At 38.6% G+C, this 14,395-nt stretch overlaps 1 protein-coding gene across 6 annotated transcripts in view; it reads right to left on the bottom strand.

Moving 5' to 3' along the window:
- Nucleotides 1-14,395, bottom strand: part of bcar3 (BCAR3 adaptor protein, NSP family member) — a 114,723-nt gene that overhangs the window by 28,049 nt on the left and 72,279 nt on the right. The window contains exon 1 of one of the 6 annotated variants that reach the window (XM_006635041.3): nt 2,521-2,822. The exons of the other annotated variants lie outside the window; for them this stretch is intronic. Within the exon in view, the coding sequence (XP_006635104.2) occupies nt 2,521-2,604 (84 nt within the window). The 5' untranslated portion in view covers nt 2,605-2,822. Of the gene's footprint in view, nt 1-2,520; nt 2,823-14,395 lie in introns of those variants that run through there. 6 annotated transcript variants of the gene reach the window in all.

Here is a 14,395-nt window from a genome sequence, read left to right as displayed (position 1 = left end):
GGCTAATCTTTCATCACTCCACATGACAGTCACCTCACAGGCAACAGCACCATCTCCACCAAGATGAACAGGCTTATTACAGCCTTTCACAGTTAATAGAATCAATTGGCTTTTATCTATAATTAGTTCATATTTTTCTTTAACAATTCTGATTACTTGGAATATTTTAAAGCTTATTGTCAGAAATGAAGAGCTGTGAAAGACTGGAAAACACATGTGGCATAAGAGCAAGGTGTTTCTGAACATGTTGTCCCACAGCAGGCAGATGAATGAAATCCTGCTGCCAGAAGCTAAGAATGTGGGTTAACTACCAGGACAGTTGACACTTCAATAAAGGGAAAAGACTACTCAGTTTAGTGTCACTTAAATATATACAGTAGCTAGTCTCCAGTGTCCTAGGGCTCAGAACAAGTCTTGTACTTCCCTTTTTCCATCTTGAATGACCTCTTCAGCCAGACCCAACACTGTCTACACTATTTTGAAGCTCCCAGCTCCGCCACCCCCAATCTCCAGGTCCATCTGGTACAGACCCAAATGGAATGTTTCTATGGCAACCCAGCAGCTATTTTAAGCACTAATAATTCCAGCCAAAATAAACAGTTAAAACTCCATTCAGAGCCCCAGACCCTATGGACCAAACACCAGACATCAAGAATAACAAACTTCACTCTATTTTTGGGACAAAACGTTCCAGAGGTTCTTTTGTAAAGGGAGTTGTGAGAATTGGGTAGGGACTGGAATCACTAAAGAATACTTTAATAAGTCGATATTAAGGACTGGTAGTCCACAAACCTGTTCAGGCAGCAATACAGTGTTTCTGTATTATACTGTCTTGAGTCAATAACCATCAATTTTTTTGTCTTCTGAAAGCATGAAAACAAAAGATAGTCAAGGAGAAAGTAGAAGTGTGCTCCAGTTACATTTCAGGGGCTTCAAGGGCATGATATTTTAACACCTTTTCTGTACACTTAGATAGGTATAACTTCAAAACAAAAAAAATGCAAAACATAAAATATAACAAAGACACATTCTTGACAGCCCTCCTCATGTTAAGATGAAGGTGGCAGACTGAAAATGGATTTTTCTTTCTGCTGGCAAAGATCTATTAATATTCCTCATACATCACTACATTTCATCCCTCCTCACTCATAAGTCCTCAGCTCCTCTTCCATTTTATGTACAAGATCATGTCTATATACAGAGCAGCAAGTACCTCAAATAGTACCGCTCTATTTAATCCTCACAACCTAAAATTGGAATTTTGTGTTATTAATTGAGCCTACAGGACACAACTTCAAAAATAGTTTCTTGAAATGGGTCTAAATCCAAATGATCTTTTTGCATATTAAAATAACCCAAAACTATGTGTAGACAGAAGACTGGAGTACAAGCATTTTGTTCTCCCAATAATAATGCTCTCTTTACTGCAATTGTCCTCAATGTCAATAGTGAAATAACTCTTTACCTCCAAACACCCCTTTGTTCTGAGGTGTTTTGGAGTGAATTTCTGTGATTTTTCATAAATGTGTGTGTGTGCTGTTCTCCAGTACCAGAGATTACCCACAAGAGGAATCTTGGGTTATTTCCATTTCAGAAATCTGGTGTGATCATATCTTTAAACCTTTACCCAAACAATTGAATCAATCAATTAATTAAATCTGTCAATCTTTGAATCGCTGGCTTTAACAACAGGATGTGTGGGGAGATCTGTTGACAGTTTCTGGCTCAAAAACAAACACTGAAGCTGGACAATATAATCAATACATTCAAATTCATGTTAGTGTGCAAGATAAATACCCCTATCAATTAACTTTCCTTTCTATGACCAAAATGACCAAGTCCTCCAAAATAGAAACAGTTCAAATAATTTTAAATTAATCACCACCATCAGTTAAACCTAAACAACACTGCCAACCTTATATCCTCACAGTCTAGGACTCTGACTCACAGTAATGTCATAAGGACCCGCTTGCTTAAAATAAGAGCTTTGAGTAATGAGATCTGTTCCAGCACCAAGTGCTAAGCTGAGCATATTAAAGAAAACAAAGTAATAGGCAGCTGAAGATTCTTCTCCACTCTGATCGCTCACAGAATACAGAAAATTCAGCTGCTAAGACTACGGATGGGAAATTGGACATCTGGCTCACGTCGCCAATAGGAAAAGATGGCTAAATATTCTGCCAACCATTAAAGAATTGAAAATACAGCTAGTAGGGTACAAATATTATCTAGAAAATGCTAGAAAATATTGTTGCAATTGCAATGCCAAACTGTGTAGGTTAACATGTAAAGTAAAAAACTAGAGGATTTAAATATATATATATACTTGTCATAACCCTTTACTTGCAGTTCTATATCAATCTACTGTAGATCAACTAATATTATTGTAAATGTGAATTATATCCTCTGATGAGACAACACTGATAACAGTTCAGGTAGATCAGAATCCTGACACTGAGAAACAGCAACACCAGGAGCCCACCTCTTGGCAACAGGAGAGACAGCAAGTCCATCACTCACCTTCACACTGATAACTGAGCTCTTCTGATAGAAGCAGCACAGGGCTGCTGTGATAGTCCTCAGAATATTGCATCTCTCAGACATCTTTGAGCCCACTCAGTTAATTGAAAAAGGAGGACATGAAAAATTTTGCAAAAGCCCTGACACAGGTTCCTTTCCCCGCAAAATCGTCAGGCAAGTCGCTCCTGAGTGCGCGTCTGTGGTTGCATGTTAGGCAGTCTCTCTCAGTCTGGCTCTGCCTTGCTGTGTGCAACAGCCAGCACTCAGGGTATGTTACTGTATTGTAGCCTGCTGAGCCACAGCACTCCATGTAAGGAATGCTAGAATCCCCATGTGATCTTTCTCTCCCGCGAATGAAATCTTAACCATCTGGGACCTCTTCAGTGCTAACTACCCCAGCTCTGCATCCCCCCACGTTCCACTAAGCAATACAGAATAAGATCCGATATTTCTAACTCTGCAGGGTTATTAAGACTTCAAGAGCCGAGCTAGGAGACATATTTAGAACAGTTTTCTATAGCGTTGTATGGTTACATCCTTCTCGTAGTGCTGAATCCCCAGTGCACTGATTGTCACTGCATTAGTGAAAGGATTCCTGCTACTTTTGTTTTGTATTCGTTTTCAGATTGTGAAGTGCACTGCCAAAGATAAAGCAGAAAGCTGAAAACCCAAATTAACCAAATGGGTTCCTGGGTAAATTCAGTCACATCATGAAGACGGGTATTGTTTTAATGACCCAATGTTTTTTTGTAGTGTAAGTGTCCTCAGCCTGTCTAAAATAAGCATGAGATGACAAAAAGCAAATTTGAATATGACACATGGTGAAGTATCTCTTTAAATTCACACTTCTTCAAACTTTCTGCTCTGTAGCAACATTTGTGCCATTTTTTTAAAGCAACTGTCAAACATTAAAGAAGCAAAGCGGGTGTGAAAATATATTTTTTTCTTATTTAAGCCCTGGGAATTTTAACTTGCCTTATTTGGAGAATGAAAAGAAAAAACATTTTGCACTCAGGCACAGAGCTTTGAGAGTCTTCTTTTTACTGTACAACAAATAATGAGCATGTAATGGATTTTGTCAGGCATGGAGAAAAGTGATGGAGCCCCACTAAGGGAGTCAAATAATCATTCAAGCTGAACAAAGGACTTTCTACAGACAAAACCTAAGCGTGAACAAGAGCCCTATTGAGTGTGCTTTTTTACCTGCAAGGCCATCATGCAAGGCTAACCGATTATGAAAAAAAAAGCACACCTTGCTTAGCTTCACAACTCCACAGGGATCAAGCAGCCTCTTCATGCCTCCAATAAGACTAACACCCAGGCCTGATGTGAACTAAACTCCAAAGAGAACAATCAGACCAGGTTGCTAACAATGTTCAAAAAGTCAAGGGATACTGACACCTTCATCTTGTTGCTCTGACCTCAGATCTGTTTGCTTTCTATCATGCAGCTCCACAAGTGGTGAGTCAATGCTGAATTCTGTTTCAGCCCTGAAGGATTTTAAAGGATGAAGGATGGAGCATCATCCAGAGATGTTAATCTTAATTAAGGCAAGGAACATTTACTTTCCTCTCGTTCATTTTCCTACTGAAGTCTGGAGGACCCTAATGAAACTTAGTCCAAAAGCATTAAGTTAGAAATCTGAAAAATACAAGCAAACCAGTGAAAATTAATCTATTTAACAAACTAACATTTTTCAAACAAGAGCAGTCCAAAATTCCTGCTTTGTTCTAGCTTCTGAAATATGAAACAAAATAATACTGTTTTTCAATATTTTTTTCTTTTGTATGTGCCTGATTTTCAAAAATCAACATTAGTATTGCAAGTTTCTTTTGTAATGGCGTACTGGAATGAAATGAAAACTTAAAAAGTAAAAAACTGAAAAATATAGGAAGGAAGAGCTATGTTAAATATAGAAATAACTCTCAGCAGGCTTGTTTAAAAATAATTAACAAGTTCATTTAGTATCTACATGACTTCCAACAGACATAAAATAGTCTTTTTCTAGTTTAAATTTATTTTTGTGGCTATTTGTCATGCGGAATGCTCTTTAAGTGGGGAAAAAGGAATATACATTCAGCTCATAATGAAGAAGTACAGTGGTAAAAGAGCCTGAAAATGACTTCAGTCACTAAGAAAGATGAATTGCTTTGTGTCTCATCTGAGTAAAAGACAGATTTTAGCATGCCAGGACATTCTCTGGGTTTCTTCCTTCGAGCAATAAAGCTGTCAGCACATTGGGAGGAAATGTGTCTCAAAAGGAAACGTTAAATTAAGAGTTCAGCCCCCACTGGGTGGAAGTCTCCAGAGTGCACTGTCTTCATCAACAGCTGAAAAGTATTGGACCTAATCACTTTTTTCCAGTCTCAATTAATTGTATGGAAAGCTGCAGGCACTGTAAACCACACCATTTTGTTGATAATCAAGCTTTAGTCATGGCATTTATGAAAATTAAAGTAACTTAAAACTAGATTCAAAGGCAGCCTTGAAATCAAGTTATATGAAGTTATATGAATCGAGTTATATGAATAGAAGCTAAGTGAAAATAATTAAGATGAGTAACAAAAGGGCCTTTTTTACAGAAAGAGACAGTACGCTAATGTCCACAGCGTTATACTGTGGAGCATTCAAAAGAAGAAATGCACACGTTCTTGGATGAAGAAATACGAAGGTATTAGATGAAGTTGATAGACTGAAGAGATCCTTCCTATCTGTAGTTGTCAATGTTTTTCATGTAAGTCGATAGACTGAAGAGATCCTTCCTATCTGTAGTTGTCAGTGTTTTTCATGTAACTTTTGGGCATCCTATAGCCAAGCCACTTGGAAACCAGTATAAGTTAAGCCACTGAAAAAGCCCCTTATTCAGCATCTCCTCTCTGCCTTCTTCAGCAGAATGCTGCTTTCCTCCAGGGAAACCTTTTGAGATAAAAGAACTACTGAAAAATTGACAAGGGTGCTGGATTAGCTGCAGGAAACCAAATTCATTGAGGAATGCCACACTGAATGCTGCAGCAGCACTTTGCTGAAAACAATTTCACCCTGCAGGAAAAATACGGAAACCATGCATAACTATCAGCCAATTCACGTTTAAGTGTTTTAAAAGTGCTTTGCGTACAAATTGAAGCTCAACTGGAGAGCTCATTTTTAACTTGTGTTTCATCTCAGTAATACAAGCAGCACTGAAAAAAACAGCCTTATTAGGGCTTTCAATTTATTCCCAAAGTGTATTGTTTTTATAACTTGTTGGTGATGTTTTTGCTCTTTGCAGATACAGTATAATGTAAGCCATAAACAGTTTATTACTTTGTGCAATTTTAAACAGATGCCAAGGGGTCATGGTCTCAAGTGTGAGACTTTCAGTTCAAATGTGTGAGATTTGAGAGCAGAAAGTGAGGCCTATCTTTTTGCTTTCTCCACATGAGATGGGGTCTTGCAGTTTTTTTTTTCCTTTACCTCTTGCTTTTTGGTGTTCCACCTTGGGTGTTGTACTGTACTGGCGTGCTGTATTTTCAGGAGATTTCAAACATTTTCCCATGTAAAGTGGAATATTGCAAAAAACAACAACACAGAAACCACTAAAATGTGTTAATTATAGAGTTGTATTCCCTGCCTTTTCTGTGAGTGAAGGGAAAAGCATGTTTTTTAAACAGCCTCAATCAGAATCAGACAGCTTGACAGCACTGTTTTACAACTCAATTTCTGTGCACATTGTATAAATGTTTTATTTTGTTCAGCTTACACTTCTATGGAATACATGTTTTATTCCTCCAAATAAACACTTTAACTGCTACAGCCACAATCTGTATAGATTATGAGAAACAAACAGTGACAGCTTTCTGATTTGCACCCATCAGTGACAACTACTGAAATTAACACATGTATTGGCAATGACTGTAAAAGAAGAAATACTTATTGTTTTATCAACAAATGTTCAGCAGGTTCTTCTTCACTTTCCAAATTAAAAGAGTTTAAAACAAGGAATATTCAAAGCTCCCTTTATGATAGCCTTTTCCATCCCCTAGAAAATGCCACTGTTGCAGTTATTTCCAGAAGGGGTTTCTTGTAGTTAGTTTTTTTTTGCTTTTCCACTTTCTAGAAATAAGGTGTCTGCATGAAGGCAGTACATGAGATTCAAGTGTGTGGGTGTGAGCCAACTTCAGAATGCATGTGTCACGCTCCATGTGTGAGACTTGACATCTCAGTGTTTAATGACTATGACTGTTCTCCATTAGCAGTGCAAAGATTCCAGCATCATTCATAGCAATTGTACCACTCCTTTCCTCTAAAAAAACAACACAATAATTACTGCAAACAGCCCTTAGAACTATGCAGTTATAATGAACAGGAAATGTTAAAAAAAATTGTTGAAACTTTGGAATATTTATCAGTTTTAGCTCCACTTCATTTCCCCCTAACTGCTAATAAAATGTAAATAGTGACTTTAAAGCATGCTGGCACACCCTCATAACACTAAAGGAATGCTCTCCCTGTGGATAGTCTGAAAAAAGCTAATTGCGGCTCACTTAGGCCTTGGATGCTTGATATAAATAAAAACCTCCCCTGGGCTGAACTCTGCCCAGTCTATTTTTTTATGTATTATGGGCATAGCCAAGCTCAGAAGCTTGTATCCATTACTGAGAAATGTTCTAACTTTCCTGGCCATTCTTAGCTCCTTCTAACCTTTTTGTTGTTATCATCCACAGGGCTATTAAAAAATGTTACTCCAGGAAGCAACATTTTACCATTGAGATGTTGTCTAAGAATGAAGTTAGGGAGGTCATTTGCTAGGCCGTGCCTCCAGCATTCAAGAAAAATCTGGTTGTCAGGAGATGCAGCAACAGCAGGAGATGTAATCAGGGACGAGGCCTGGGGCTTCTGTTTTAACACCCGGGTGGCTACTGTGTCCTCAGGCCTGAACTCTCAATTAGCGAAATGGCCTAACTGTTAATCGGTTGGTCGAACAAGTTTAACCCTTTTCTCCAGTACTGATGCCAACTGATCCCAGGTCAACTGGATTCTTGCTGACAGAGGAGGAGTTGTTCAGCCTTGCTCTAACTTAAAACAAAGTGATGTGAAAGTTGAACACTCATTGTCTGCCGAAAGAATACTATTAATACATTATCACTTGGCACTGTTAAAGAGAAATATTTTTAGATGAGATAGAAATAAAACTAAAAGCTATCTCATCGCATGTGTGGCTCCGCTCCTTGCCAGCTGGGTTTTCCACTGTCTCTCGGGTATTGTGCACCCTAAACATCCCAGTGTGTGTGCAGACAGGCAAACAAATGTACTGAGTCAAAACACAGTGGTTTGGAACACTTGCAAGCACCAGAGCGATATGTGTTAACAGTGTTAAATTGCACTTTTATGGTTACATAATGTTACAGTTACATTTGTTTTTGTTAGCAGTCACCCACATTACACATTTGATTTTGTATTTTGTTAATGAAAAACATTAACTTCATTCGCACACGGACTCCTGGCAAAAGTCAGTGACACTGCCCTGGTTCCCTCAGTACCTAATTGGTAGAAGATTTTGGTTGGCAAGAACCAAACCAGCCTAATTCTTTAATTCTGCTCTATTCACACTTTCTTTTCTTTTTCCAAATTTAACCCTGTCCTGCTGCAGTGGCTGGATGATCTGAAACTATTCTGCAACAATACCCTTTAGCCCCCACAGTGCTGTATATCAATTTATCAGCAGGGCTGTTTAACTAATTGAGAACACAACTGAGAAGTCCACTGCAGGGCCTAGAGAGTTACAGCTCAGGGAGTCTTAAAAGTCACCCTGAAATCATCAGTTAATTTCTTTTCAGCCAGAAACGGACAGCTGTAGTCCTTGAGATCTGCAGAGTGACCATTCCCAGCAATTTCTAAAGTATTTCATTTACAAATAACACACTTTAGTAGTGAAACTGATCCTATGCTGATTAAAGAGTGCAAAGGAACAAGTAAAGGTTTATTCCATGTAAACCTAGCGGCCTACGTGAAATTTAATGGATTGAGATTCTCCAGGATCATGACTGGGCCCCTTTGAATTACAGAATATTGAAGATCAGATCATGGGTCAGAAATCTGTTTTTAGTTACCAGCTGTTAAAGGCCTGTAAAAATAATACTTAAAATGAACAAATGAGCAGTTTGGCTCAATTAGGGGTGTAACAAGAATGAGAAGCAGGGCAATCCACAGACCTCAACTGTGTGACAACAGTTGTAGTCTGCAACTGTTCAGTCAAATGACACCATTAAATCTGTTAATTAACTGGGCAATTATTCCACACGTTTCTGTGTATCAGTCTTTATATAAATTTAAGAATTAATTTCAAAATCACAATACAGTACAAGGTATTTGTCTAAGCCACAAGAGGGCACTGTTCATCTTCACTCATGTTACTTAAGTCTAGTGTTACTATTACAGTAATGAGCAGCAAGTTGGGAAATTAAGACTTTCAGTTCCTTTAGGTTTCACAGTGGTATAACAATTAACAGTAAATGTCAGAAAAAATGCTATTTGCTGCAGGGGTCATTGCCTTGGAGGGCTAGACAGGAATCTGGTTTTAATTTCACCTAAGCTATGAGGTGCTTTACTGTATCAATAACAACTTGTTTAATTGGTGAACATTACTGCTAATGGTATGTCTTTGCCCAGTGAGGATTTATGGACACCTATAAAAACCTACAGTATCATGGGCCAAGATGAGAGCCAGTCACCAAGATCCAGAGTATTTATTAATTATGCAAGTAAGTATGCGTGTGAATAATCGTTTCCAAGCTTTATAACCTCTGCTAATAAACTGTGTCCTTTGCAACTGAAGCTTACATTACATCAGAATAGGCTACCTGTTACATATCACATCTGCTGGAGTTGAATTCAATAAAGATACTATAACTATCTGAGACTCAAGACAGAAGTGCCCTAGCACACATTTAGAACTAAAATCTATCACTACATCCTCTTCTCCAGCAGATCCTAGTCCAATTGAGTTTATCCCATCCCTCCAGGCAAAATAAAACAATATTCTAAACTTCTTTACATAAATGTTTGGATTTACATTTTTCAGTTAATCATTAAGTCACACTGGTAAAGATTAAACAAGCTCTTATTCAAGGAGTATGTTTTTATCACGTTATAGATCGAAAGAGACTTGGACCCTGGAATGCAAGTTGCTTTAATTGTAACAAGCTTGTTATTAAGCTTTGTAGCCTCATCATGAATCAAGTACACAAAGTGCTTCTGAGTGCACTTCACTGGCCAAGTTTTCTCCTTCAACTTGTTTGTCATATTTTTTAAACTAGCAGGAAATATGCAGAGCTAGTTCCTTGGAACGGTCAAAATCGTTCAAGGTTCAAAAACATTTCTTTGGCAAAAAGAAAGGGCCATAATATTAATAACTCCAGTAAATAAAACTCATGTAAGAGAATTAGGTATTTTATACAAAGCTTTGTATGTTGAAAGCTTTGGCGGAGGTAAGGAATGGGTGTAAAATGGCTTATGATAAAGGATTCATGGTAGCTTTAAAGCCTGGGAAAGTTCTGTTTTCTGGCGTGCAATATTTTCAGCTACTAAAGTGGTAGCTGTCGAACAGTCACTGATCCAGCTGGTACACGGTGTCAGCACTCATGCCCCTTCTGGCGAAGCTTGATGCTGCCAGTCACAAAGGCGTATGTATTTTTGCTCTGAGAATATGACTGCTTCGATGCAGAGCTGCACAGTCAGTTAAAAAGGCCCATTATCTGGTTCATAAAGGGCCGAAAAGCTCCCAGGCCATACAGAGTGCCATTGTTTTCCTAAATCTCTTTCATGACTTGTTAGCAGCTTAATTCGAAGCAGAGCGGATTGTTTTCACTGGGTGGGATAAAAGAATTCTCTGAAAGGATCATTTCACAGCGAGCAGGCTTTCCCCACAGAGTTCTGTGGAAGAAGAGCAGGTCAGTTTACAGTTTCCACTTAGGTTTTCTGTGCCCTCTCCTTCCCATACACTTCTGTTCTCTGGCTGGGTCATCAGTGAAGGAAACACAACACCTAGCTTCTATTAAATGGGCTTCTCACTGCACCTAACATATGTGAGGGGGCAGACAGGGCACCAAAATGAATTTTGTCTTCTACTATCTCAATCACTCACTGTGCGTGATGATTCTTAGCTTTTCACTTCACTTCTACAATCCAACTGCTGAACACAAAATATCACACTGCATCACACCGAACTAGTTTCAGCTGAGCAAGAATTTGTTAGGAGTCAACGATACCTTAAATGGGTTCTCCGTCCGTCCTATTGTATCGTCTCTGTTAACAGAACTAGACTACATAAAAGAGACCAAAATGAGTAAAACACAGACACTGGCACAGGCAAATTCAGATCTCCCTTTCAACCGAAGCAATCATTGCATCTTTCACTGCGGGGTCGACATCAGTCTCTTCTAATCACTGACACCAGGATTTGTATGCAAGTCTCCGGTTATGAATAATACAAAAAAGTATGTCACAGACGTAAAAGTCTGCCGCAGCATAGATTTTATTTAAACTACTTTTGCGGGCTACTTCTGTACAACAAGGCACCTGCCCACCAGAAACCACAGTACCCTTTGATGTACTTTTTCTCTGTGTCTCATGCTGTAGGCAGCTTGTGCTGAATCCCTTTTTACATTTTACAAATAAAATGAGCTTAGATGTCCATCTAAGGAAAGTTGCAAACAAGAGGAGACCATCCAGCCAGCTTGGTAGTGAGCAGCTAACTGATACAAGGATCTCATCCATCCATTTCTTGAAAGAAGCCAGGGTATCAGCTTCAACAATGCAGCTGCGCAGCTTGTTCCATTCTCCTACAACCCTTCATGCATAAAGGAGTGCCTTCTATTCTGTTTTAAATATACTTCCCTTACTTTCCATTTGTACCCTCTGGGTTGTGTTTTGATGTTGATTTTTATTATGTCCACAGTGTTCACTTTGTCAGTGCCTTTGAGGATTTTGAAAATGTGAATTAGTTACCATCATAGTCTTCTGTCAGTGCAGGGTACTCCCTGCAAAGATCCCGGGAATTTATATGATTGCTCTTCTCTGGAATTAATTCAGTATTATTTTTGTAGCATTGTGAACATAATTGTACCCAGCATTGTAAATGAGGTCTTACTAATGCATTGTATAATTGTAACCTTGTATTCCTTGATTTATCTGCTACAGTTTAGCTAAACACTGTTTTGTATTGTTTCACTATATTGTCTGTAAAAGATGTAAATGGTGTATCAGTAGGAACACTTACTTATTTCTCTAAAGTAGCTTCTTCAAGTTTGTTGTTTCTCAACTTTCATTTATAGTTCATGTTTTTGCTGCCTGCAACCCTGCATGTCTCTACTTTAAATGCCAGGTGTTTTCCCAGTCCTGGGTTATAGTTTCTTTGCCTTTGTTTCTCAGTCTCAACATTATTTTCTGTTCTTCCTAACGCAGTGTTATAGTGTTACTTTATACTATAGTAATACGTTCTTTAAAATTTCACTTACTTCACTTTTTTCACAGTATAGGAAAAATAAATAAGACAAGCATTTGTTCTCTCCACTAAAGATGTCCTTAGAAGTTAAGGTGTGAACTAACAATTCAGGACTAAATAAAGAAATGATGTGTGCATTAGAGGAATACTATGCCAAAAATGGTGAGCAGAAGTTAAATCGCTTCAGTTTTTGGCAGCATTTTGTAAGTAAAGTTCAGCTTTACCTTGGCTTCCTAAAACAGTGTTCCAAGATACAGAATATAAAGTAAAGATCTTTGGCTCCAATCTGTCAGACATCTTTGTCTGAATGGCTGATTTCTGCTGGAGAGTCAGAGGTCAGACCACAAGGACCGGAAGAAACAACTATAAAGCTGATTCCATCCAACAAATGCAATGACACTTATTATTATTCTACCAAAATGCCTCACAGTTAAAAAGCAAGCCTGAATTAACCTTGCCGTTGTGATGTCATTACCTTTACTTCAGAAAGCCAAAAGACTGTGAAGAGTAGCTTGTTTCCTTAGCTTAGTCTATGTCTTACAATCTTGGACTATGTTCCTGGCCATGGGTCGGGCTCAGAAATGATTTTTAATGCAGCCCCTGTTATATCACTTGGTTGTCTCAGGTTTATACCTGCGACCCTACTAAATGCTTGTGTTGGCTCCTGGTCTCCACTTCCACTCGTTAGGTCATTCAGTCTTGTCAGCAGCTCTTTGCTTTTTATGTTGGCTTGAGAACCCAACCCAAGTGAGAGGGGAGTGAGTGCAAAGATCTCAGACAACTGAGAGAGGTTGCTGTGTGGTGACAGAATACACTTGTAAGGGCACTTGGGCAAAAACATTTATGCCCTCTCTCAAAGCAGAACTAAGGAAGCAAGTCAAGCCTATCAGAACAAAAGAATAAACTCAAGCCAGAAGGATCAATACAAAAATAGATTTCTGCCATGTTATTATGACTGAACTATAATTTTGCTGAAGCTAAGTGACCTTACATGAGGAATTAGATTACAGTGTCTCGATAACGGTACACAAGATTTGCCATTTGCTTTTCTTTTCTATGAACATAAGAAAGGTTCTAAACAAAAAAAGGCTTTTCAGCCCAGCTGTCTTGGTTCATGAATTGTGTCCCAGGATCTTATCATCTCCAGGTGGAGAGGTAAGAGATTATTTCAGCCATTGATCTAGGGGGAAATTGAGGGAGCTGAGGACTGTGCAAGCCCAAAGTAGGTTTAATCACAGCACTGAGGTTAAATCAGATGGTTTAACACCTTATTCAAAATATAGACCTCTGACAGATTTTCTCCTGTCCTCAACTAGGGTGTTAGTTTAGAAATTCTGGACCAGAGGAAAGTGAGCCACCTGCTGGTTCGTCATCTTTCGAACATCTTATTCTTTTTAACAATTTTATGTAGCGCTTCTTCCATCTTATCCTGCCATCCATCCATTTTCTAACTGCTTTATCCAATACACAGTCACAGGGGAGCCGGTGTTTATCCAAGCAAGCAACAGACACAAGACAGGGTACACCCTGGATGCACTGCCAGTCCATATCAGGGCAGACACTGACTCAAATGCACTCACTCACACCAGGGCCAGTTTTCCAAGAAGTCAATTAACCTACCAGTTTCTTTGTCCTTGGACTATGTGAGGAAACCAGAGCTTCCGAAAGAAACACGCACAAACATAGGGAAAACATACAAACTCCGCACAGATTGCACCCTGAAGCCCAAAATTAGCCCCAAGACCCCAGTGCTGTGAGGCAGCACTGCTAACCACTGCATCAACATGTCATCCTGTTAATTTATTATTAATTTACCTCTTAATTTATTATGTCATTTAGACTACTACGCTCTTGACATTCAGTCACTTGTTGGATGAATCTTTTTTCATGTCAGGATAATCTTTCCCCATTGCCTTTAAAATAGCTTGACAAAATTAAGAAATACCTCTGACATGATAGGTTAAATATAAAGAAATAAGTTCTTCATAAAAGCCATTTTCCATAAAAGATTATTTCACAGCAATCGAAATCATCTTCAAATACCAACAAGCCAAGAACCCAAGGAGAACCCTTTAAAAAACCTTTGTGTGTGTGCAGAACAACACAAAATGACTCCATAACAGCCCACATGTGGCAAAACATTATCTAACATATTTTCCTGAGTAATCTCAGAATGACTGTTTATAGACAAGTTTATCCATTCCTGCCATTCTCTGGAAAAAATTCAGCAGAAAACACTTTTCTTGCCAGGATCTCAGAGGTGATAGAAGTGTGTCCAGCCCTGTTTTGATCTTGATAAGCAGGAACGAGTTTTGAGATAGGAAGTTTTCAGATACACTCTGTGAGAAAGAAACTAAGAGAAAGAAACTAAAACGTACCTAACACCGAAGGAAC

Source organism: Lepisosteus oculatus, chromosome 9 (genome assembly GCF_040954835.1).
Source record: "Lepisosteus oculatus isolate fLepOcu1 chromosome 9, fLepOcu1.hap2, whole genome shotgun sequence".
In the NCBI taxonomy this organism is placed as follows: Eukaryota; Metazoa; Chordata; class Actinopteri; order Semionotiformes; family Lepisosteidae; genus Lepisosteus; species Lepisosteus oculatus.
Note: the sequence above shows the minus strand (reverse complement) of the source record. Positions and strands in the feature narration are given on the sequence as shown.